The 22974-nt window shown below is 37.2% G+C and overlaps 1 protein-coding gene across 1 annotated transcript in view; it reads left to right on the forward strand.

Annotated features, from left to right (window-relative positions):
- The window catches only part of POLR3B (polymerase (RNA) III (DNA directed) polypeptide B), a gene marked incomplete at its 3' end in the record, with an annotated part of 53221 nt that overhangs the window by 20791 nt on the left and 9456 nt on the right, over positions 1 to 22974 (forward strand). Inside the window, exons 10-18 of the mRNA XM_009588058.1 lie at positions 1392 to 1508; positions 2025 to 2159; positions 8150 to 8311; positions 11503 to 11703; positions 12777 to 12939; positions 14911 to 15064; positions 17107 to 17181; positions 17949 to 18047; positions 21614 to 21741. Coding sequence (XP_009586353.1) covers positions 1392 to 1508; positions 2025 to 2159; positions 8150 to 8311; positions 11503 to 11703; positions 12777 to 12939; positions 14911 to 15064; positions 17107 to 17181; positions 17949 to 18047; positions 21614 to 21741 — 1234 coding nt within the window. The remainder of the gene's footprint in view (positions 1 to 1391; positions 1509 to 2024; positions 2160 to 8149; positions 8312 to 11502; positions 11704 to 12776; positions 12940 to 14910; positions 15065 to 17106; positions 17182 to 17948; positions 18048 to 21613; positions 21742 to 22974) is intronic.

Raw genomic sequence — 22974 nt, forward strand, 5'->3', positions numbered from 1 at the left:
GCTGAAGGTTTTTAAGGGGGCAGGACTTGTCAAAAGTGAGGCTTTGCTCTCATTGCCTAACTGAAAAAACCCAAAGTCAAGAAATGCTTTGTTTTCAGAAGCCCGGGGTTATGTTTTAATGTATGTGACAAGTAGTGATGTCCCTAAGGTTAGGGTTTTTTGTTGAGAACGATGCCCATTTTTTAAAAAGGAATTGCATGCCCCATTGCGCAGAAGCCCCATTGATTTGGACGTGACCATTTCATTGTGAGTAGATGTTCTCCTATTCTAATCTCTTGTATAAAGCCCACAATAATAGCCACCCTCCATCCTGCTAAAGACTCACCAGAATTCTCTTCAGCTCATGTACTTTTTTAATTAGCTAGAACACAGGCCATTTTACTGACAGCATTTCCAACATGTACATATTAATCTGCTAGAAGAAGCTTTTGAAGATTAGTCTTACTTGTAAACTTTATCAAATCTTTCCATGTGCGATGTTGAGTGTTGTAAAGTGAACATCTTTCTAGTTTGCATCTTTTGGGGCTTCTCAGGGTTAGAGGTAGCATGAAGGCCTCCCTAATTCAGAGTCAGAAGAGTAAAATGGTGATGCTGGAGGAACATAGAGAAATGTGAAGCATCCAGGAAAATAGGAAAGCAAAATACAGAAGTTACTCTGTGCGAAAAATGTCAAATGAAAAGAAAAGTGAGCTATTTGGGGAAGAAGGTAACAGATGGAAAGGATAGTCTGTCATTTAGTGGAGAGAGTAACTCTTTGGCATAGGGGGCATGGCTTCATTTCCAGGCAGGAACTTCCTGTGTGGACCTGGATAGTTTCTTTGACTCATCTGATCCTGAGTTCTGCAGATGAATTCAATTTCTTGGACAACTAGTAAGAGAGTAAGAATCCATTAATCATTGCAGGGTACTCTTGGAGACAGATGTGGATGCCACACAGTAGCATTTGTGCCTATTAAACAGTGAGTGCCACTCACGGTTTAATATCTGAGTGAAACTTAGCAAGTACACAAAAGAACTGGAGGTAAAAAGTCAAATTAAATAAACTAGATATCTTGGGAATGTATGTAATTCTTTTTCCTATAACTCTGCAATCCCCTTTCTTTTAATATTGTAGTAATCATGCTCTTTCACCACTTCCCATTCCAAATGTTATCAACATACAATAAACAACATGTTGTATATTTAATTATGATCAATTGTTTCAATTTTCAAGAATTTCTTTTTATTAGCATCACTTATGTGTTTGGTATTTTGCACTTTGCTTGGAGTTTGTATCATCTGTGGCTAGTGGGTTGCACTGACTGAGGAATACATACAGATCTCCATGTGTGTGTATATTTGTATAGGTTACAATTCTGATATTAACTCAAGTTAATTCCCGCCCTTGACAGGCATTGAAGTACATTGGAAACAAAGTACGAAGGCAAAGGATGTGGGGAGGCCCAAAGAAAACAAAGATGGAAGAAGCACGAGAGCTGCTAGCATCAACTATTCTGACCCACGTTCTTGTATTTAATGTTTTTTTTTTTTTACACTGGAGTAAATTTGTGTGGTTATTTGTGGTGTGAGCTTTGTTGGCAGGGAAAAATGTCTTTCATTGCTTTGTAGCTGAGATAAAGTAAATCATCCTCAAAATAAAGGGGAAGATTTGGATTGAGTCAAAAGTAATCTTTATGTTTATGAAATGCTGTACCATTGAACTACTTATCCTATTATGCATTTTTTCTGCATAGCCAGGCAGTATCAGCTGTTAGTTCAGGACCTTATTCTCATGACCTATCCCTTTATTCTGATTTGTTTTCATTTACTATCTGTTTCAATGTCAGTAATGTATATTACTTTTAGCATGTTTTAAGAAGGTAAAGTGCACAAATGCTTTTTGTAACTCCTCAGTCAGCCCAGATTACCCATTGATTTAAATGGATGTATTTGTCTGAATAAGAACTAAGGAACTGATCCTGAAACATCAGTACGGGGTTTTTTTTGTTTGTTTGATTGATTTTTTTTTTTTTTTTTAATTACAGGTGAAGGAATTCAATTTTCGTGCCAAGTGCATATACACAGCTGTGATGGTGCGCAGAGTAATTTTGGCTCAAGGAGAAAATAAAGTAGATGACAGAGACTACTATGGAAATAAACGTTTGGAGTTGGCAGGGCAGGTGAGTTTTTACTTCAGAGCAAAGTGCTCTTTTGGGGTTTTGTTAGTACCTGCTTTTAAAAGATGCAGAATAAGGAACATCCCTGTCTTCTCGATAGAAGACGACTCTTGGACTCGGTGATCTTAGAGATCTTTTCCAACCTTAATAATTCTAAGTGTTTTTCCTCTCATTTTATTTTTGTTGGCTTTTCTGTGTTGACTCATAGATATGCTTCCCTGATTGAGACTAATAAATTATATCCACACTTCTGTATTGCCTCTTTATACCAGATAAAAGGACAGAGCAGTGTAAATATGGCGTCAGTTCTAGTTCCATTATAACACTGTTAGTGCCAAAAAGGCAGCAGTAAGATCCATCTTTCAGTGTCCCCATCTAAGCAGCTGGGTAAGGGGATAAACTGGGACCAAGTAGGTGCCTGCTTGTCAGGTCCAGGCTGTCCCACTGTGGAGAACCCAGTTTGTGTAGCAGCTCACAGAACAGCCACTCAAGCCTGCTGTAATTTGGAGAAGCCCATAAGATCGCTTATCTGTTGCCAACTGCCTTTCTAGCCTCTAGAGTAGCATGAATTAACAAAGTAAGTGGTTTAAAGTTAACTTGAGCAGCTAATGAAAGTGGATTGTGTGGATTTCTCTGCTTGCAGAATTTTGGCACTGGAGGTAGAAGCAGTAACAAAGGGCTGTGAAGGAGGGAATGGTTTGAGGTGTCTGACTGGCACCGCTCTTTGGCAGAGAGGGTGGCAGTTCACAGCTATTGGCCAAACTATGTTCTCCTAATGCAGTGGGAATTTGCCTATCAGGTGAAGGAACTGCTTAGTTTCCGTGGCTTGGATTTTTCCTTGCCATGTGTGGTTATTTGATTAACCAATTTAGATTAGGATTGGACTTCTTTGCTGTGCTCTGTATTAACTTAAGTTGGAGTTTTGGCAGTCAGTATCATCTCTGGTTATTGATCATACATCAGAAATTCAGACAACTATATGTAATGCATAGGTTGGAGAAACTATGCATCTCTGCTCCCCACATCATTTGTATGGGGATTTCTGTTGCAGCGCAAGTAACAATATCTGTTCCTTTTTGTTTGTATCCAGTGGGAATTCTCATCTTACTGTATTTTTTTAAGATGTGTGCTTGCATATTGTCTCGTACTCCTATTCTCCTTCCCACCCTGCTCTCTCCTCCATGCACACATGTGAACACACACACAGAGCGCGCAATCATTTCAGAGTAAAAACATGTGCTTTGCTTCCTAGTTTTCTAGAAGAAACTTAGAAGACACTAAAATGACACTCTTGAACACACTCTAAGCACAAACACAAGGAAAAAAAACCTCTTAACCTGTTAGGAAAAAAAAATTCTTTCTTTAAATTAGTATGTTGACTGTTCATCAAACTTTTACCCTTGTGCTGAAGCAGAACATATTTCTAAAGTTTGGTTTCTGCTGTAATGTTGTTGCTGTAGTTCAGTATGACTGTAATCAGTAAAATTAGTTGTTGCTATGTCATCGTATTGTTCTTATTTAACTGGATTGAAGGAGTAGTTTGTTTTTTCCTAATATTTTTAGAGGCAGAAAGTAGAGCAGGTAAAAGGTTTTCTACAAGCTGTAAGAAAAAGGCCTCTGCTCACACATACATTAACTACCAAAGTCGTTTTAAATTAACTGGGAAGAGGTTTTAACTGTAGAGGATCATCATAACAAAGCCAATGTGTATTTTTTCTACATCAAGGAGAACTATGCAGGAGGGGTTGTAACACTTGATTAAGAGTAGTTCTGGCTCCCTTGTGATATTTTAAAAGCTCATGTCAAGCGGAACACTTGAATTCCTCTCTGGTGTTATATTGATTTGATTGGATTATAGACTAAAAAGTGTAGAGATTTTTTGCCAGTTTCTAAATGTTTGTGTTTAGCTAAAGTTTGCATGGATAAAATGGTTGGTGGTTTTTTCTTAATGCCAGCATGTTCCTGGAATAAAAATCCTGTTGATTTAAAATTTGAATAAAGAAAAAAAAAGAAAAGATTCCCACATGAGGAGAAAAACATAGCGGTCTAAACAATGTAAAGACATAAAAGGCATTGTGTTTATAAAAATGTGTGAAAACAATAGCTGCTAATTTCACACCCCATGGGACAAGAGAGCACGAAATGTGCTTTAGCTTTAGATAACAGAGTTGTATCCACTAGCCAAGCTGGTTTACAGAGCTTTCTCTTAGTCTTTCTGCCACTAGAGGCTTGGTAGGCCAGGTGCCAGCTGAGGTGTTAGCAAAACCTACCGATTTCAGGCTTAATCTTTTCACCTACCTTTTCTCTTTCCTTAATGTGTTCATTATTTGCTAAGCATTACTCTGTTCTTTGTCCTCATTTTTTTTTGTTTCTAATGCAGCTTGCTTTGTATGGGTGAGATATGGAACAGCACCAAAATCCGGCACCCTGGAAAGCAAGGGATTTCTACCCTGTGACAAAAGAATACCGCCTTGACTTCAGAGATTGCCTAATCCCAGCTGTTCTGATAATATAATTAAGGCTGCCTAATGTCTTTAATTTTGCAACCAGTTTGTGTGAAAGGGAGAATTTGGCACTCTAAAGGCTTAAACGCTAAATAGCAATCTCAAGGCGCCTAATTAGAATTCTCTGACATTAAGCTAATTGGTGAAACTGTATTTCAGCAGCTTAACTTCTTTATTAATTTTTCTTAGGATTTTCAATGAAAATCAATTGATGAGCTGTCAGTATTTTTTTTTTTTCTTAAATATAATTTGCTTTTTAGTGCTCCTGTCTGAAGCGGGCTGAAAGACCCTGGACTAACTGTGAAATCCATTGAATATTATCATTGGCAATCCATCCTTTTTCTTTAATCTCTTGCTCTTGACCTAAATAATGTGGTTATTGTGAGATTCTGCTTTGCCAGATAGTCAGAGCTCTTACAGACTGAGAGTCTGTGAGTGAAATTAGCAAAGTATGGTGCTTTTCAGACTGGCAAATAGTAGCCAGTTGGTGTACTTGGGGTGTAACTTACTTTATTAGTTCAGAGAAGAGGAAGGATGGCGTGGGTTTATAGCCTCTGTGGCGCGTGGAATTAGGAGATTTTTGCAATTTTATGATCAAGAAATCAAATATGAAAACATTTTCTGAGTGAATTTTTTTAAATGTTTAAATGTTTAAATGTTAAATGTTTTGTTAAATGTTTAAGTCCTGCTCAAACCTGTTGAGCATCAAATGTATACCATGATTGATTTCAAAAGAGTCTACTTCTTATTTGGCAAGATTATCAGACATCTTAAAACTGTGCACATTTCTTCCTTTTACTTTTTCCCTACTTTTGAAATACTTCCCTCATAATCTAGTTTTTGGAGACTCCAGTGGATTCTCCATCCTAATATGATGCGTCACAAAGGATGCTTTTATTTCTAATGGAAATCTGATTTAAATGAGCTGTGACATCGCAGGTGAGTTGCAGGTGACTGGATTTCTTTTGACAGTGGTGACAGGGTATCGCCTTGTAAATGTTAATGGTATTACAAGCATCAGGAAGTGAAAGAGGGTCTACAACACCTTCCTCTCATGCCAAGGCCAGGTCTAAAAAAACCCACTTAACCAGATTTCATCAAAAACTCTCTCTCCAGAGTGGAAACAGGATTCCATTTTTGTCAATACAGTGTGTATTATCTCTGGGTTTACAATTTAATGACTGAACACTAAGTGTCCCTTATGTCTTGTAGAGTCGACTGTCAAAGTTAATCCAGTCTTGCTCTCCATGAAGGCCAGTGGGAGCATTTTATTGCAAATTAGATGTCTGTCTTGAGTTTCCAGGTGTTATTTGTTATTTTTTTATTCTTAAATGCATTTCTGATGCTAGTGAAAAGGGTAGCTTATAATTAAGTTAGCTGCTTTACAGTGTGATTTGCCAAATGCTTTGGCCAGCCCAGCTGGGGCATGTAGGTAGAGGAAAGCAAATGAAACCTAGTGGCCCATCCCAGTGATAGAGGAATGAGTGGTTTGCTTTCTTGTTTCCAGAAGATGAGGAAAAGTTGGGACTATGTCTGATGGAGACAGTTAAAATTCAGTTTAATTCTGCACATACAGAAATTAAATTGTACAACTGACTCCAGAATGTCTTATCTTGTGGTGGCTGAATACCTAGCTTGTTCAGCCCTACAATGCTTTGTACGCTGGGAACTACCATTTCTGGCACTGGTAGCTGATGCATTTTTAGTTCTTCTGACTCTTGGAGCTGCTGTAAAATAGAGTCCCAGGACAGGACTGCCAGGCTTTAGAATTTACACTGCTTGCTTGCAAAGCTAATCATTGTGAACACTTAAAATGTATCATGTAATGCAGATTCAAGTGTTTTGGGAAGCTATTAGTGTCTGCAAGGAGAGTTGAGCAAACTGCAGAAGCAAAGCAGATTGGAGAGTGTCCTGGTTCCGGCTGGGACAGAGCTAACTTTCTTCCCGGTAGCTTGGGGGGTGTGCTGTGTTTTGGTGTGAAAGGAGCGTTGATGGCCCATTGATGCTTTAGCTGTTGCTGGGTGGTGCTTGCACTGCACTGGGGGGGAGCACAGCCGGGGTGGTGGACCAATGGGGTATTCTATACCATGTGACGTCATGCTCAGTATAAAAACCAGGTGTGTGGGGGGGCATGGTGACATGCAGTCGGCGGTCGGTGAGCATTTGCCTTGGCTACTTTGTTTTTTTTTTAATTATTAAACTGTTTTTATCTCAACCCGGAAGCTTTCCTACTTGTGCCCTCCCGATTCTCTCCCCCATCCCACCGGAGGAGGGGGGTGAGTGAGCGGCTGCGTGGGGTCTATTTGCTGGCTGGGATTAAACCACGACAGAGAGCAAAAAAAGTCAGATCACAAACTTTGGTAGCCTTTTCCTTTTATGGCTATTTTAAGAACTAGAAGTAATTTGTATACATATACAGGAAATAATTGGCTTAAATCGCAGCACTTTTGAAGGGTTGTATTGCTGTTTTTTTTTCAATTCAACTGTTACATAGCTTCTTTGCTTAAACTGTAGACTTTTTTTTTTTTAAGGGAGAGATGTGGAAGAGCATTGCACTTGCCAGATAGTGGCACTTCTAGAAAAGGATGGCAGGTGTTGAACCAGGTGGACTCTCTATGGGTGTAATTGGTTTTCCATAGGTTGTGATTGGCAGAAAGTAGCAGGATAAAAGTGTATCTGCATGAGGAAGCTGCCTGCATAACCTGAGATATGTCTTGCTAGCTGTCAAGAGCAGAGGTTGCTTCTGGGCCTCTAAAAAAGTCTTAGTTCTGCTTGTCCAGAATCAATGGTAACTGTGCACCTTTTGTGCTTCAGTGTGGTCTTGCAAACTGTGCACTGCTTCCAAACTCTGTGCTGCTGAGTTGCTTCCCCTAAGGGCCCCTTACAGTCACTTGGGTGTCTCTCTTGTCCATTTTAAGTAGCTCCTGGGAAGGGGCACTTTAAACAGCCTTTTTCACTTTCAATAATAGAATATCTCGAAGTGACTCTTCACTTATTGCTTTACTGCAGTTATTCCATCCAGTATTAGAGCAGAAGCTGGTCTTGGCTCCAAATCTTGTGTGCAGTTCAGGGTTGTACATTTAGGGTATTAAATCTTTAAAAGAGTTTGTGACTTCAGGAAGGAAGAAGTAGATCAGCTGGATTATGATGTAGCAGATTAGGGAAAATAGTTAGTAAATGGATAGCATAGAGGTGGATGGGTATGCTAAGATACGGTGAAGGTAAAGCAAACCAAAAAGGGATAAATGCGTAGGCTTAGACCATTCTTCTACTTAATTTGCATTCTATTATGAGATAATTTCTCTAATATTGCACTTCAATTTAACAAGGCAAAAAACTTGTGAGAAAAATACCATTTGAGGACTTTTTTTTAACTGACAAGAAGTACAAAGGTAGAAATATTAAACATGTGTTTCCCCTCCCCGCCCCCATTTCCCAGACCTGGAGAAGTGTAATTTTTCCCTTAATCCAATTGTTTTGTATTTGCAGCTTCTTTCTCTTCTGTTTGAAGATTTGTTCAAAAAATTTAATTCTGAACTGAAAAAGATTGCTGACCAGGTAATCCCCAAGCAACGTGCAGCTCAGTTTGATGTAGTGAAGCATATGCGTCAAGACCAAATCACCAATGGCATGGTCAATGCCATCTCCACAGTAAGTATTTTTGTTTTCGTTCTAGTATGTAAATAATGAATGATGGAAATGTGTAAATTTTGTTCTGATGACTCTACTATTTTTGGTCGTAAAAGCAAATCTATTTAACATTCTTTATAGATTAAAATTGCAAAACTCTGTCACGGGCAGGGCTTTTGGAATTCACTGAAGAATCATTAATCATCAAACCACTTTTTATTTCACCATTTATTTCAAAGTGATGTTTTAGTGTTTGTGAAGGAATGGTAGAAACAAGCAAATTTAAAATAGCGATCGTGTTTGTACTTATCCAACTTGCTGTCTTCTAGGTTCTACTTGACTATGTGGTTCATGGTATTTTTTATTATCTGGATTTAGCTAGGGTCAGGTTACATCGTATGTCCAAAAGGTGGTTGAAAAACAGCAGGAAAACATCATGAACAGAAGACAACTGAGAGAGGTGGTGGGGAGGGGGCAGGTAGGCAAAAAAAAACCCAGGCTGAATTTTGAGCTCTTTAAGGGCGGTGCCTTTTTATTCATATGCAGTTGATTGAGCAAATTTGCAGCATAGAAATTAGTACTTCTCTGTTAATGATGCTGAACTATTTAACAGGGAAAACTGCCACATGCCATATTATTGCAAAAAAACCCCATAATTAAGCCTTTAAATATTTGTCTTGGTTAGATTTTAGCCTGTGTCTGCTTTCTACTAGAATGGATTTTTTCATTCGTGCCAGTGGATAAGAACAAAAATACAGTTACTAGTTTTGTCTCTTACCTCACACATCTGTAAGAGCAATTTGTGAGATGGTTCCTGAAATCTAGCTACTAGCTTGTAAATGACTTCGAAATCCATGATTTTTTAAGAAATTAGATTAGTCTAAGTATTTTAGTAGCTGGTAAAAATTGTGCAACTTAATTTTTAATCTTTGGAATTCTTGAGAGGGCTTTTCTGCCTAGCATGAAACTGAGGTTTTTCTTCATTTCTTGTAAACAAAATTAACTCCGCAAATTGCATCCAAACCCACCAACAGTCTGTTACTTACAAATCCCAGTATTAAAGCTTATCACTATTTAATTTTATGAGTGCCCCAAATGTAGTTAAATCTCTACAGTGCACGTAACCAAAACAATTGACAGATTTGTTTCTCTAAATGCTAGTGCTTTCTTCTAGTCAGTGCCAGTTTTTCCATTTGGACTGACAGAGATAAATCTGTAAACTATTCAGTACATATTGTAAAGTCTTCCTTCTTCCACTATCTTTGGACTTTTTTTTATTGCCACATAAGCAGTTAAACACCATCTGCTCTTAAGCATTGAAAATAATTTCTCAGGAACAATGCCCAGTGCATACTATTCAAGAGATTAAGCAAATACCATAAAAATCATTCTTGGAAACGACAATCTCCAATCTCACCAGAATGCTTCAATGATAGCTCAAAGAGCATGAGACTATATTCATAATTACACTGGTAGCGTGCAAAAGAATTCGTAGAACTACTGCATCAACTGTACATTTGCTATAGGTCGTCTTTTTACCCTGGAAAATACCAGAAGAGAGGGTAGGTCAGGCAGTAATGCCACAGGCCTAATAGACATTTCTGCTTCTGCAGAATCATCCGATGCTGCTGAGGGAGCAACTTCTCGCAACAGCGCTGGCTCCGTTTTGGGTTTTTTGGACAACTTTTGAAGGAGTCAGTCACTTCCAAAGCACAAAGAATTTTTCATATTTATTCAGGCAGCGTTTTTACCTCCCCTTTTTTCCAGTCTTTGAGATTTCAGAGTCTTCTGGGCAGTGAAGAAGAAACCACATGCTAGTTTAGACTACAGATGCAATCATTTCTAGCATGAGGAAAAACTACTCATTTATTGTGTTCTTCCACTTACATTCTGATACTTCCAGCCCTTAAAGAGTGAAATGGTCAGTGAGTGAACCCTTCCTGAGAAGGTTGAGTGGACAGGTTTCTTTTGACTGACTTACTATTGCGCATTGTGTCTTCCCACTTTCTGTAACAAGGAAAAAAGGGAAGTTCTGCAGACTATTTGATAGTCTCTCCAGTGGAAGCAAATAGCAAAATCATTTGGATGGCTGGTGGTTTCTTGCTGTTCATCACAAAATGGGTTTGTGCTGTTAATGTATAAATAAAGAAGCCAAGCAAATCACTCTCTAAAAGGATTTCAGTGTAGTACAGCAAGCGAGCTTCAAATTATTTGTTAGCATTGGTGAGCTGAGTTTATCAAAAAGGCTACAGTGATTAGCAGAAGGCAATCCTTGGGAAAGCGTTACCTTTGAGATCTTCATTGTCTGACCCGTAACATGGCAGCTGGGTAAATAGTAGTAATTGGGACAGAAATTTGCTGTATCCACTGACTCAGGTGCAGGGAACTGTATATGGAGTAGATGCCATGAAGTAAAAAATTGTAGCACCAAATTTCAAGGTCTTACAGTAGAGATTATTAAATCTGTGTGGCATGGAAACGTAATTGTGGCCTAGAACATTCTCTGAACTCCTCTGTTCTCCTAATTAAAACCACAAGTGGTACTGCCGGTGACAGTCCTGAAACATGAAACCTCTGACATGTGCATGGATCTTGCATTTCATATTTGGTGTAATCCTACCAGAGAAGTTGGATAGACGTAACCCCCACACACTCTTCTTCTGTGAGAAGAGTGAGAAAGAGGCTCACATCAGTGAGTCTTTTTCCTCTGGATTCTAAAAACAAAAGGCTTCAAGCAAGTACAGGCAGCTTTGATGTCAGACTTCTCCAGCATAAATGCCTGTGTTTCCTACAAAAATAACAAATAATGAAAAAGGCAGAACTGAAAGTTCATGAGATCTATTGTAAAAGTGTATTTCCCTCAAAATATCTTCTTTTAAATACTTGAAAAAATCTATAAAGGGAGAACAGAAAATAATTTAATTTAGCTAAATTTGAGTATTGATTTACCTGTGAGGGACAGATGATGAAGAATCTTTGTGTGAATGAATATATAATAGCAAAAGTATCCTCTCATCTGAAAGAGCAGTTCTTTTGTTTCAATTTTTTTTAATACTTAGTACAAGTATGTTGTAACTAGTAGTTTATATGCAGATAGGTAATTAGAAAGTTGTTTTATATAAATGGGCAACATTTCCTGTTGAAAAAAAGACATGTAGTGTCGAGACAGGGATAAACTGCAATAAGTTTTTTGAAACATTCATTTTCTACAGGGAAATTGGTCTCTGAAGAGATTCAAAATGGACCGCCAAGGCGTGACGCAAGTATTGTCCCGCTTGTCTTACATATCTGCTCTGGGAATGATGACTAGAATCTCTTCTCAGTTTGAAAAGACAAGGAAAGTGAGTGGTCCTCGGTCTCTGCAACCATCTCAGTGGGGGATGCTCTGCCCATCTGACACTCCTGAAGGAGAGGTGAGGAACTTCTATTTTGCTTTCAATATTTCTTGTCCTGAGGCATTGGAGACACTGTTTATTTTGAAGCAGGTGATCCTCCATCAGAGGAAGAATTCTGCTGAGGAGGTTTCTGAAGAGATAAATTATCCTCAGCCTGATAACACAACTTGTGTGTCTTCTCACATCCTATATTTTTATATCCTGGTCCTCCTTACTATATTGCCTTTTTTCTCCTACCTGAGTGGACTGGCTGGAAACTCTTCGGAAATCATTTGGCTGTATGAGAATTACATGAGGCCTTCCACTTTTGCAGCAGAGCTACTTGCTGTCTTTTGATCAGAGCAGAAAGAGAGTCCTAAACTCTTATCCCTTTGTTCTGTAATGAATGTTCTGTTTTGAAGTTGCAGTGTCAACCTGCAATTTTTCTAGAGACACATATTATTATTACAGAAACAGCTTTAGCCTTTAGCTTGAGGAAGAAAAACACCTTTGTATGCTTTACTTTAAAGACCTCATCCAGCTATTTCAACCAAACAATTGATGCTGACAGTCTTTTTTTTATTTTTCTTTTTTTCTTTTTTTTTCCTGAATAGAAAGTACTGGGGGAACTCTGAACTTCCTGGCATAAATATCTAGTCAATATGACCTAGTCTCATTAAGCAGCTGAAATAAAATTGCGCTGTATAAGATACTTGGATATTTTTCATTTTACCATGTTAAAGTTTGTGTTAGAACATACAGGATATCTGGTAAATTGATAAATAGACTGATTTTGTATTTCCATTATGCTTCTAAATAGCTGTTGCTTTGAAGAGAGAAATACATGGTTGGATAACTTAAGAACTACAACTTCATCGCCTGTATTTTTTATTAGTTTGTAAATGTTAAAACATTACATTTCAGTGTGATATAGAAAATTCTTCCTTTCTTCCCTCCTAATTTTCAGTGTAGTTAATCTGTTTCATTTCTTTCACTTTATACTTTGACTTTTTTTTTTTGCTGTTCATAAGTACGGTTTTGGAATAAAAAGATATGTATAGTATTAATACTTTGGAATAAAATGGATAAAAGATGTATTTTTTTTATTTTAGGCTTGTGGTTTGGTTAAAAACCTCGCCCTCATGACTCACATTACTACGGATATGGAAGATGGCCCGATTATTAAATTAGCCAGTAATCTCGGAGTTGAAGATGTCAACCTGCTCTGTGGTGAAGAACTTTCATATCCAAATGTGTTCCTTGTTTTCCTTAATGGTATGTAACTTTTCAGCAGTCTGACTCTGATTTGTTGCTGATGGAGAGTTAGGCTTCAGAAACCCTCCAACAATTTTTGGAGCACAGTCAATCACAGATGCCATTTTCCACGTGTAGATAATTTCATCTGTAAATATTTTTGTAAAGTTAGGCAGAATAGACAGGCCAGATGATGGCACTTAGTTGTCTGAAGTTGTGTCCTCAGAACTCTGGCTGCAGATGTATGTAGCTGGGAAGTTGAAGCTTTTTCAAATTTCAGTACTGTTTTTAAGCACACTTGTATTAATAGGCACAAAATTATGTACATTCTATTACAGATTTGTTTGTTTTTTCAGGCATTCATGGAATGAGGTGCTATTCATGAAGTACTTTTAGAAGAGAATAACGCTGCTAAATTTGTAATAAATTTACAAATTCAGACCTTTATTCACAGAAAGTATTTAATGTTACTGTAATCTTTATGTATTTTTATATATATTCATGCAAGTGCCTTTAAAAATAGAAAGGAAACATCAATTGTTTGCAAAGTTTAGCAGTGCTATTCTCTTTAAAACTACCTTTTAAAGGGCAACTTGCTTTGTGAATGATTAGAAAAAATTAGACCTTGGAAAACAGGCCTCTTTTGTCTGTTAAAGGGATGATTTGGCGTATGTGCTTTGCATCTGCACACTTATGTTCCTTTTACAACTGATCTTTTAGCATTTCTAAATCAACAGGTACTATGGTACCAGATTTCAAAACACTAACATGTTAAAAACTACAACTGTGATTTAAAAATAGCCTTTTGTCAACAGCATCCACTTCCAGGGACTAGTATTTAATGCTGTCACCATGAATAAGTTCTCCATTTACCTTTGAATTAAACAGCAGTTGTTCTTCAATCCTGCCTTTTCCCAGTAACATAAAAGCAATACTTGACCAAACTGCATTCCTTTGCTCTGCTTTTCTGTAGCAGTATGTTAAAGATAAGGTTCAGTGAAACCACATGCACTCTTTTCTGTCTCGTTTTATGGTCCAAAGGGGAGTGCAGAGCAGAAATATTGGACTCTTTCTTCACAAGCTCAATCTGTGGTATGGAACAAGATAATTATGTTCCCAAATGTAGATGATCTAGTACTAAGTGAGGCAAAACAATTTACTGTTCAATCTACTAATTTGTGGGTTTAATCCATAAAAAATTTCAGGCTTGTGGGTGGCTGACTTGATTCTGATTTAAACTTGTGACCTAAGAGGGCAGAAAATCTGTTAAGTACAAATCCTTTAAGCTGTAAAGACTTTTGTATTGTCTTATAAATTCCCTAAACTATCATGCTTTGTCTCCTCCTTTAAAGTTTTGTTTAAAATGATACCATACTTATTTTTATTTTATATATTAAGATGACTTTGGTCAGGTGACTCTTTAAATGAATTTTACTCTCTTGTTTGTTCATCATGTATCAGAATACTGAAGTGTGTGCTAAGGTGCCCTGCTAAGATAGCAATAGCTTGTTGAGCTAAGTACCTGAAGGAGGAATTCTGGTGCTGTTGTGAGTGATCACAAGGTCTTTCTAAAATTTCTGACAAGGCAGCAGGACAGTTCCTTAGTCTGTTCTTGAAAACCTGGGGTCCATTTCAGTACAGGTGAAATTGCAGGCTTCAGAAGCATTGTTTGCTTGTACACTAATTGGTGAATGGGCACTTGAGCAGAAACATACTTGAAGAAAGCTGGATGAAGCATACCATTTGGTTTCTGAAGCTATTTGGAGGCGAACAGATAGATGACTTGTGAAATTTTGACACTTTTTTTTATGTTTACTGAGAGAAAAAAAGAGCCAATTCTTATTTATGTCAGAAAAGGGAAATTTTACGACAACTCTAATTATTTGCAAGAAGTAGGAAATACTTTTATGCATGCTAGACGTGATCAGAATTTCTAAGTAGAGTTTTGGATATGCAAAGAATGCACCATGAATTTATTGTCTTTCTGAATAGGTAACATCCTCGGTGTCATACGTGATCATCAGAAATTAGTCAACACGTTTCGGATAATGCGTCGAGCGGGTTATATCAATGAATTTGTTTCCATCTCTACAAATCTTTCTGACAGATGTGTCTACATTTCCTCTGATGGAGGGAGATTGTGCAGGTAAACATCTCGTCAGAATTATCTCACTAGTGAACTTACTATAAACACTGTTTTATGGACTGTAAATACACTGGGCTAAGACTTTCACAAGTACAGATTTAAGCAAATTCAGTAGGACTTGAGCATCTCTTTTCTCCTTAAATAGCCCTCATTCAAAAGAGGCAGATCTGAGAAACATACTATATAGTCAAGCAACTTAAAAAAAAAAAAAGCCCAAATAAATTTGTTTTATCTGTAAACAAAAGTCAAAACAAAATGTTTCTTCTATCTTCTTTTAAAAAAAAAAAAAGGGGGGGGAGGGGAGATTAAAATCAACCTGCTTGGCAACTCTAGTAATGTCCAATGTCCTTGGAGCACTTTTTACGTCCTGTGAAGTAAAAACAAGCAGCCACTTGCCTGATATCCCGTAGGTGTGATATCACGTTTTAGAATGAGAAGTTACTCTTTGTCTTCAAGGGCCTTTACTTCTGGTGCAAAACTTCCTCAGGTGTGTATACCTGTTTGGTATAATACCAAGAAGTATGTCTCTCAGTTTTGGTTTATTTCATCGCTTACCCTTAAGTAGGTAGGGAATTCAATAAACCTATAAGGAAGGTCTCCGCCTTGAAATACTTATGCTCTTTATTAGACAGAAAGAGTGCCTGAATAACAGTCATGTCACAGAGGAAAGCAAAAAGGAATTAGGTGGCTAAAATGAGAAAGAATGGAACATAACAATATTTTGAGATAGAAAATCAGGTTGAGTTATAGTAGAGGCTAGAGACTCCAGTCAGATTATGGTAGCACTGTGCTAGGTTATTTACAAGTAAAACATCTCCAGGCCCAAGTAATTAGCCTGAAGAACAAGGCATAAAAGATGAACAAAGTAGAGATTGAGAGAGGCAGAATCAGTTAATAAATAATGTATATTTTAGCATTCACTAGCTGTGTGCATGTTTTATGCATACTTTAAAGAAGCAGCAGTCACAACTACAGTTGGCATTCCACCTTACTCATTAATTGAATCTCAGAGCATGTTGAATGCAGTTTGAGGCATGCTAGAGGCTCCAAAATAGTACATGTACAAGTGATCAGTTAATCATACCTGATCAAGAGATCCAGAGTAGGGGCATATTCAGTGGCAGAGAAATCACTTTTCCTGTCAGGGCTAATATCGGCCATTCTGCAGTTTTGGAGGTGCAGCAAAACTTCCAATTTGTAAAATAAAGAGAAGTGAAATCATGTGGATTTCCAGGTATTTACCAAGTTTGTTTTGTGGCACCCCCCACCCTTGCAATTGTTCAGATACCCCTATTAACCATTTAAAAGTGCTCGTTAGTCTTCAAACAGTTATTTAGATTTCAGAGTGGACTCCACAAGTATCTCGTAGCTATTTGCTGCTCTTTATAAGAGCAACTTGTCCAAATAGCAACAGCCCTTGACATTTCATTCTTGCATGCCATCCTTTGTGTCAGTGTTTTCTTGCTGCAAGGAAGCCTTCAGAGATCCATGTGCTGTTGAAATTTATGGATTCATCTGAGGTCACCCATAGTAAATGCCTGTACTTTACATTATGTAAGTAACAGCAAAATACATTCTTACATGTGGACACTTGAGCACAAACTGTTTACTCAGTGTTGTATGAAGTCCCTGCAATATCCATGGAACTTAATGCTGTTCTTAGCTTTGTCGTTTGGGAAATCTCAAATCTTTTAAAGCCATCAACAAAATGTGTAGGTAAAACTTATAAAATGTTAAAGATTTAGAGGGTTGGGGAAAAAAAGGCTTCCTTCTCAAAATGGAAATCTTAATTTTGCTTGTACACCTTTTGGGTACTTCATAGACACTATGTCAGTTCAGGATATCTGTGTATCAAACTAAGGTCTGAATAATTACTGATTGTATTTATGTGGCTATATCAGTTAAAGGTGGATAAATTCTAAAAGTGGTTTATAAAATAGATTGTGCGTAGGCAGGGTTCTTACTGTAAGTATAAATTAAGTTACCTGCCTATATATTTGCTATGATAATCCTTTTTTTTTTTTTTTTTTTTTAAATTGTAGACCCTACATAATTGTCAAGAAGCAAAAACCTGCGGTTACAAACAAGCATATGGAAGAGCTGGCTCAGGGATACAGGTACACAATTCAAATAGACCATATTCATCTTCACTAAGTAAAATACCATGTGGAAATACTTCAGTCAGTCAGTATTTCACAATCTTGGGGTTAGCTGTGTAGAGAAGTCTACTCTCCTATATAAAGTAATAATCGGTGTATTGGAGGTTTTCTGTTTAAAGTCAAATTAAGTCTGGTCTTCCTATTTTGTTACTGCTATGAAATTTGGTGATTATACAGAATAAATACATCTCTCAGCCTCATCTTTCTGCAAGTGGAAGGCCTCAGGCAGTATCGTCCTTCTCCTGATTGAAAAATGAAACACTTCAAAGGAATATCAGCTTGACTGCCCTAAACTAGACACATTCAGAATTAGTTCTGAAACTCCTTGCAAATTCCTAGTTTGGGTGTTTAAACAAACACCCAAAACTTACACAAAAGCTTTAACTAAATTTTGCAAAACCATCACAAAAACTTACTAGATTACCCTTATATTTGCCTACATTTATAGTGATGATGAGTACATGCAGGAAGATTTTATTTAGTTGTTCAAACAAGTAACATTGGTCAGTCAGACTGTGTGAAGCAGTGAATGGGCAAGGGGATTAATTTAAAAAAATACAGTTTTCTTTAAATACATAAAATGCACAGAACTTTTCCTGTAAAATATTTCTCTAGTTTAACTTCTACACACTACATTCCTTCAATATGTGTATTATGTAGTTTTATTTTTGCAGAAATATAAGAAAAGACAGTACTTCTAGTGTAATTTTTTAATTTAACTGTAGGAATTTTGAAGATTTCTTGCACGAAGGCCTCGTTGAATATTTGGATGTGAATGAAGAAAATGACTGTAACATTGCACTATATGAACATACAATTAATAAGTAAGTATGCATTCAGACTAAACACTGGTGCAGGAAAAACTTTCATAGGGTGACTCTCTGAAATGCAAGCATATTAATAATGTTACTGTTTTCAGACATACATACTGCTCCCTTGCTAATGGTTGAAACAACTCCAGATGAAAGCTAAAGAAAGAAATCTGTTTACAGATATCCTAAGTTATCCATGGGATAGTTAAAAAAAATGGTTTAGCTTTTGGGTTTCGGGAGATCTGTTCCTGCTTCTAACTCTCAAAAATATGAAATACTTAAAGGTATATCCTTTGTTTCTCTGGATGTGGCTTTTTTTTTGTTCTAATCATTGGGCTGCTCATCATAAGTAATTTTATGCAATAGGAATCCAGAAGGCAAATGGTTCCACGTGTTAAATGATGATCTTAGGACGTCATGATTGTCATTTGGAAAAATCTCTCTCTCTTATGGCTGTAGAGAGACCCTAGACAACCAGCTTACGCTAAATGTCTCAAGTATTGGAATGAGACCTTCCCTTTGACTTTTGTATAACAGGCCCTGATGAAAATGTCTGTATCATTCTGTGTGTTCTTTACTACATATGTTAAACCCATTCCTGGTATGTGATTTTCATTTAGAAAGATTTCCACATTTCTTGTGTTTTCCACATATATGAAGGACCTGGTGCTTTGGTTTTTTTCCTCTGTCTTGTGACTGTGATTAAAGAGCCCATATTAAAGGAAGGATTCTTTTAAATTTTTAAGTCCTCCTATCTTTTTAATTTTTTTTGATGTTTCTCTGACAATATCCTGTCAACTGAAGGCTGCACATAAGATGTTAGAAGTTCTCTCCATGAAATGTTTGATCAGTAGATTTATGCAGAAAATGCATTTTCTAAATGTTCTGTCCTGGTCAAGTACTCATGGAAGCCAATAGAAATACATCATTGATTTCAGTGGAGCTGGATGAGACCTTCAGTTGTCTTTAATCTTTGCCAGATGAAATGCATTAACTCTGCTAATTAAATTGTATTGCTCCTGCCCAGGCTTTTGAAGACTTTATCACTTTAAGAAATTACTCTTGCATGCTCTTGGCTAGCTTCTGTATACATGAGCAAAGAAGAGCATACACAATTGCTGTCATTTGTGCCAAAATTAAATAACTTCCACAAAGCACCAGAGCTGAAAAGTTTAAGTTACTGGACACCTGACTCAGCTAGGAAGATTAATGGGAGCTTGTCACATGAAATCACTGTTTAGTCAAAAATAGGAGGAGACAGTGAACTTGCAATGGACTAGTGTGAGGAAATGACTCCACAATAACTGCCAAAAGTTTGGGAGATTCTTGTGTTTTCCATCAACTTGTTTGAGTTTAGCTTCAATGCTTGTAGCTAATAGTGCCGTAAGTATCTGAGCTTGCACCGTATGAGCACGTTGTTCCTTGTGTTTAGTAATGATACTCTTAACATCCTGAACAGTTGATTTGTGTACCCCTTCCAGCTGATCATCTTGCATTTTAAATGGTGCGACCATGCTGGTACGACTTGTTCTGGTAATACAACTGATTCAATCAACTATTGTGAAGTATCCCATTAACATTCCTATCTTTTAGCTACAGTATCCTCTCTTTACCTTTCCAATCCAATTAGGGGTTTTTTCTTTGGAGGATTTGACTGTATTTAATGCGTTCAATTTCTTCCTTACCCATTTGTAACTCTGATTTTCGAACTTAAAAGGTTGCCTTCCTTTCTTGGGCCGATTTCTGGCAGCGGCATTTTGACTTGCAGAGATCAAACTGCTCTGTAAAGTTTGAAGGTCTCTCATTAGCACTGTGGAATACTTCATAAGATACTAGGATCCGCATATGTTGCATCTTCTTTGGTTGAAATATGATTGACCTCAATGGAAAAATATTTGTGTTGAATACCCTATCTGAAAAGGTATATGTAGATCCATGCACTAGTACCTTCTGAAGAAATTTGCTAACTTCAGTATCAGTAAGTCTTAAACCTCTTGTTTTATTGTTTGAGAAGTGTCAGCAGTTCTGTGAAGTTCTACAGAATGGGGGAGCAGTCTGTGCTTTAAGTTTGCTACTGGCTCTTGAGACCATTTTGCAATTACTTGACTGCAATTGGGATTCTACCATTTGTATTTTCTTAAGACAGGCTTCAATTAACATAGCTGCTTTTTATCAAGTGGAGAAAAATAGTGGCTATTGCCTGGCCAGCAGGTGATTTTTAGGTTGCTCAAGCATATTTGTGATTTATAAAGATTCCTGGGACTGATAGAGAATTTCACTAGGCTTGCTCCTCAGGGTTTCCAGATTTTTTTCAGTTTTCAGATTTCCTTTTTTCCAGTAGTACATACACTGTTTATGTAAGTTTCTGCTGGTCCTTGTCTTCAGTCTGTATGTACTGTGGGTAATTCCTCAGCCTTTTTGAGCTTGTGATGCTTTGCCATCTTTTGAGTTTTGTCATAATGAAGATTTTACCAGTCATTTCCTTTGCAAGGTCTTAAAGTTTAGTAAACAAATTAATTTGTTTAACTATTTTTAAGAAATCTTCCAAAAGACTCCCAAGAGAATTCAAACATTAAAGATGGGATTTTCAGAATTCAGTGGGTTTAGGTGTATGGGAGAAGCAATGTATGCCCAAACCCAAGCTCTGTGTAATAACTCCAGAACATTGTGAAAGATATGCTTTGGATAGGTTTAGTTATAATTATCTTTATTTCAAAATTCCCCATTTCCTAGTTACTTATCTTGATTTAAAAAGTAGATCTGCTCCAGCCAAGCTTTATTGTACACTCCATCCTTAGTTATTAGTCACTCCACTTGCATCCCAGTGCACGCTGTGATTAATTGTCTTTATTGAGCATGGACTTTCTCCTCTGAAGCTCAAGCTAGGTAGAACAAATTTTGCTATCTCTCAGCCTTTACTCCTTGTCCCCGTCCTTTTACTTCTCATCAGTACTGCCTTTTAACAACATGATCACTTCCAAAATATTTGCAGAGCTTTTCAAATACTGTTCTGTTACGCCATTATCACCCATGGCACTGGATCTGGTTTGGACACAGATGTTTTCCCTCTAACTGATATTATATAACTGACCTTGGAAAACTAAAACTTCACTTTTATTTTTTTCAATACCTGAATCTGTCTTACTCTTCCTTCTTCCACCTCCCCAGTGGATTTCTAGATCTCTGAGATTGGTAGTTTGATGCGGAGGACTGTCATTACATGAGAAGACATTCCTTAAGGCATTTTGGGTCTTACTGTATAAACTGATGTTTTATTGTCTTACTGAGCTCCCTCAGGTTGTCGTTATCTGGAATCTTTTTCTCCATGATGGAAATTCATAAACGCTCATTTATTTCTCTTTCATTTCTTTTCATGTGGAAACACTTAAAGCCAAAAGAAAGTTGTTTTTTTTTTTTTTAAAGAAGAAAAATCCCATAGTGAATCCATATTTTGAGGTCCTAATGACTTACATTTTCCTGAACAGAATTGAAGTATTATGAGATACTACTAAATTAAATAAATTCTAGTTAAGATGTTTGTTCACAAGGCTGCTATAATTGGTACTCTTTCTTTTAAGAGATACAACGCATTTGGAGATTGAGCCTTTCACGCTTCTTGGTGTCTGTGCGGGTCTGATTCCATATCCTCACCACAACCAGTCCCCAAGAAACACTTATCAGTGTGCCATGGGGAAACAAGCAATGGGTAAGACTTTTTTTATTCCTTTTTGGAGTGTTACGTAGTTTTTGAAGTTATGTAGCATAAGTGACAAAACAGAGAAATTCTTTCTTTCCTAATTCACATAAAAGCTTTGCTAGGAAAAGGAAAAGAGCACTTCTTTAGCTTTGAGGAAGAAAGAATTTACCTCTGAAAGTTGGAAAAATTAAAAGGTAAAAAATACCAGTCAGTTTTACTTAATGGAGATCATATCTGCAGGTCTTAATACTTAAAAGAAAAATTGGAGAAACTGGGGCACTATTGCTTTTTTGTTGTGTTTTTTTGATAATTGTCATGACTTTCAAGTTTTCAGCATAGCTGCAGGATTGGAAGAGTGGAGGTTTTTTCTCTTTATGCTGTGATGTGCTATGGGTTTCCAGACAAAAAGAGTTAAAAAGTGTTCTCACAAAGAGAGACAGAGCATGGAGAGAGGAGAATTTCCCTGAATAGTTGAGTAGGTGCCCTAAAAATAAATAAATAAATAGTTACATTGACATTAGAAAATAAGAGGAATCAAAATGTGAAAGAGAGTGCTTAGTTACTTGAACACGTCCTACAGCCGAAGTTTAGATTTTGGGCTTTTTCTGTTTTGGGTGAAGAGGGCAAGTAATGGCCTCTCAGCAAAATGACGGAAACAAAATTAATTTCCTGATCACTTAATAATTCTTTTTACAAATGTGGTAGCTGGTCATTAAAAACCGACCATTTTGTAAATTTGCTGTTGTGGGTAATTGACACTAGGTAAGTTCTAATCCTTCCTTTAATACACAGCTAAACTAGCATTAGAGCATCCAAGTCATGGCCCACAATCAAGCCAGAGTGAGTCCCAACAAGAACCTGACCAGTAGTACGTCAGTTCAGACAGCTGTATTCAGACTTGTGCTGTACATGCTAGTTTTATGTCTTGTATTGATGGCTTGCTCGCAAGTTGAGAGCTACAGTAGAACAACTCTGTGGCATGAAAAAACTACCACTTCTGTTAGGTTTACTAAACCATTTGTTTTGTGCTGTGTGTTCGAAACTGAAACACTGCACCTTTTGTGAGACTCTTCAGCAGAATTAATAGCAGAGTAACTGCCTTGTGCTGAACTGTCGTGTTCAGCACATCAAAATAGCCAAAACCAGCAACAGATGCATGTCCTCCTTTTAAATTAAAAAAAAAAAAAAAGGAAAAAAAAAAAAGGAAAAAAAAAAAAGAGGAGCGATGCAATCTTTTTCCTT

This window comes from Fulmarus glacialis, unplaced genomic scaffold (assembly GCF_000690835.1).
Source record: "Fulmarus glacialis isolate BGI_N327 unplaced genomic scaffold, ASM69083v1 scaffold35931, whole genome shotgun sequence".
In the NCBI taxonomy this organism is placed as follows: domain Eukaryota; kingdom Metazoa; phylum Chordata; class Aves; order Procellariiformes; family Procellariidae; genus Fulmarus; species Fulmarus glacialis.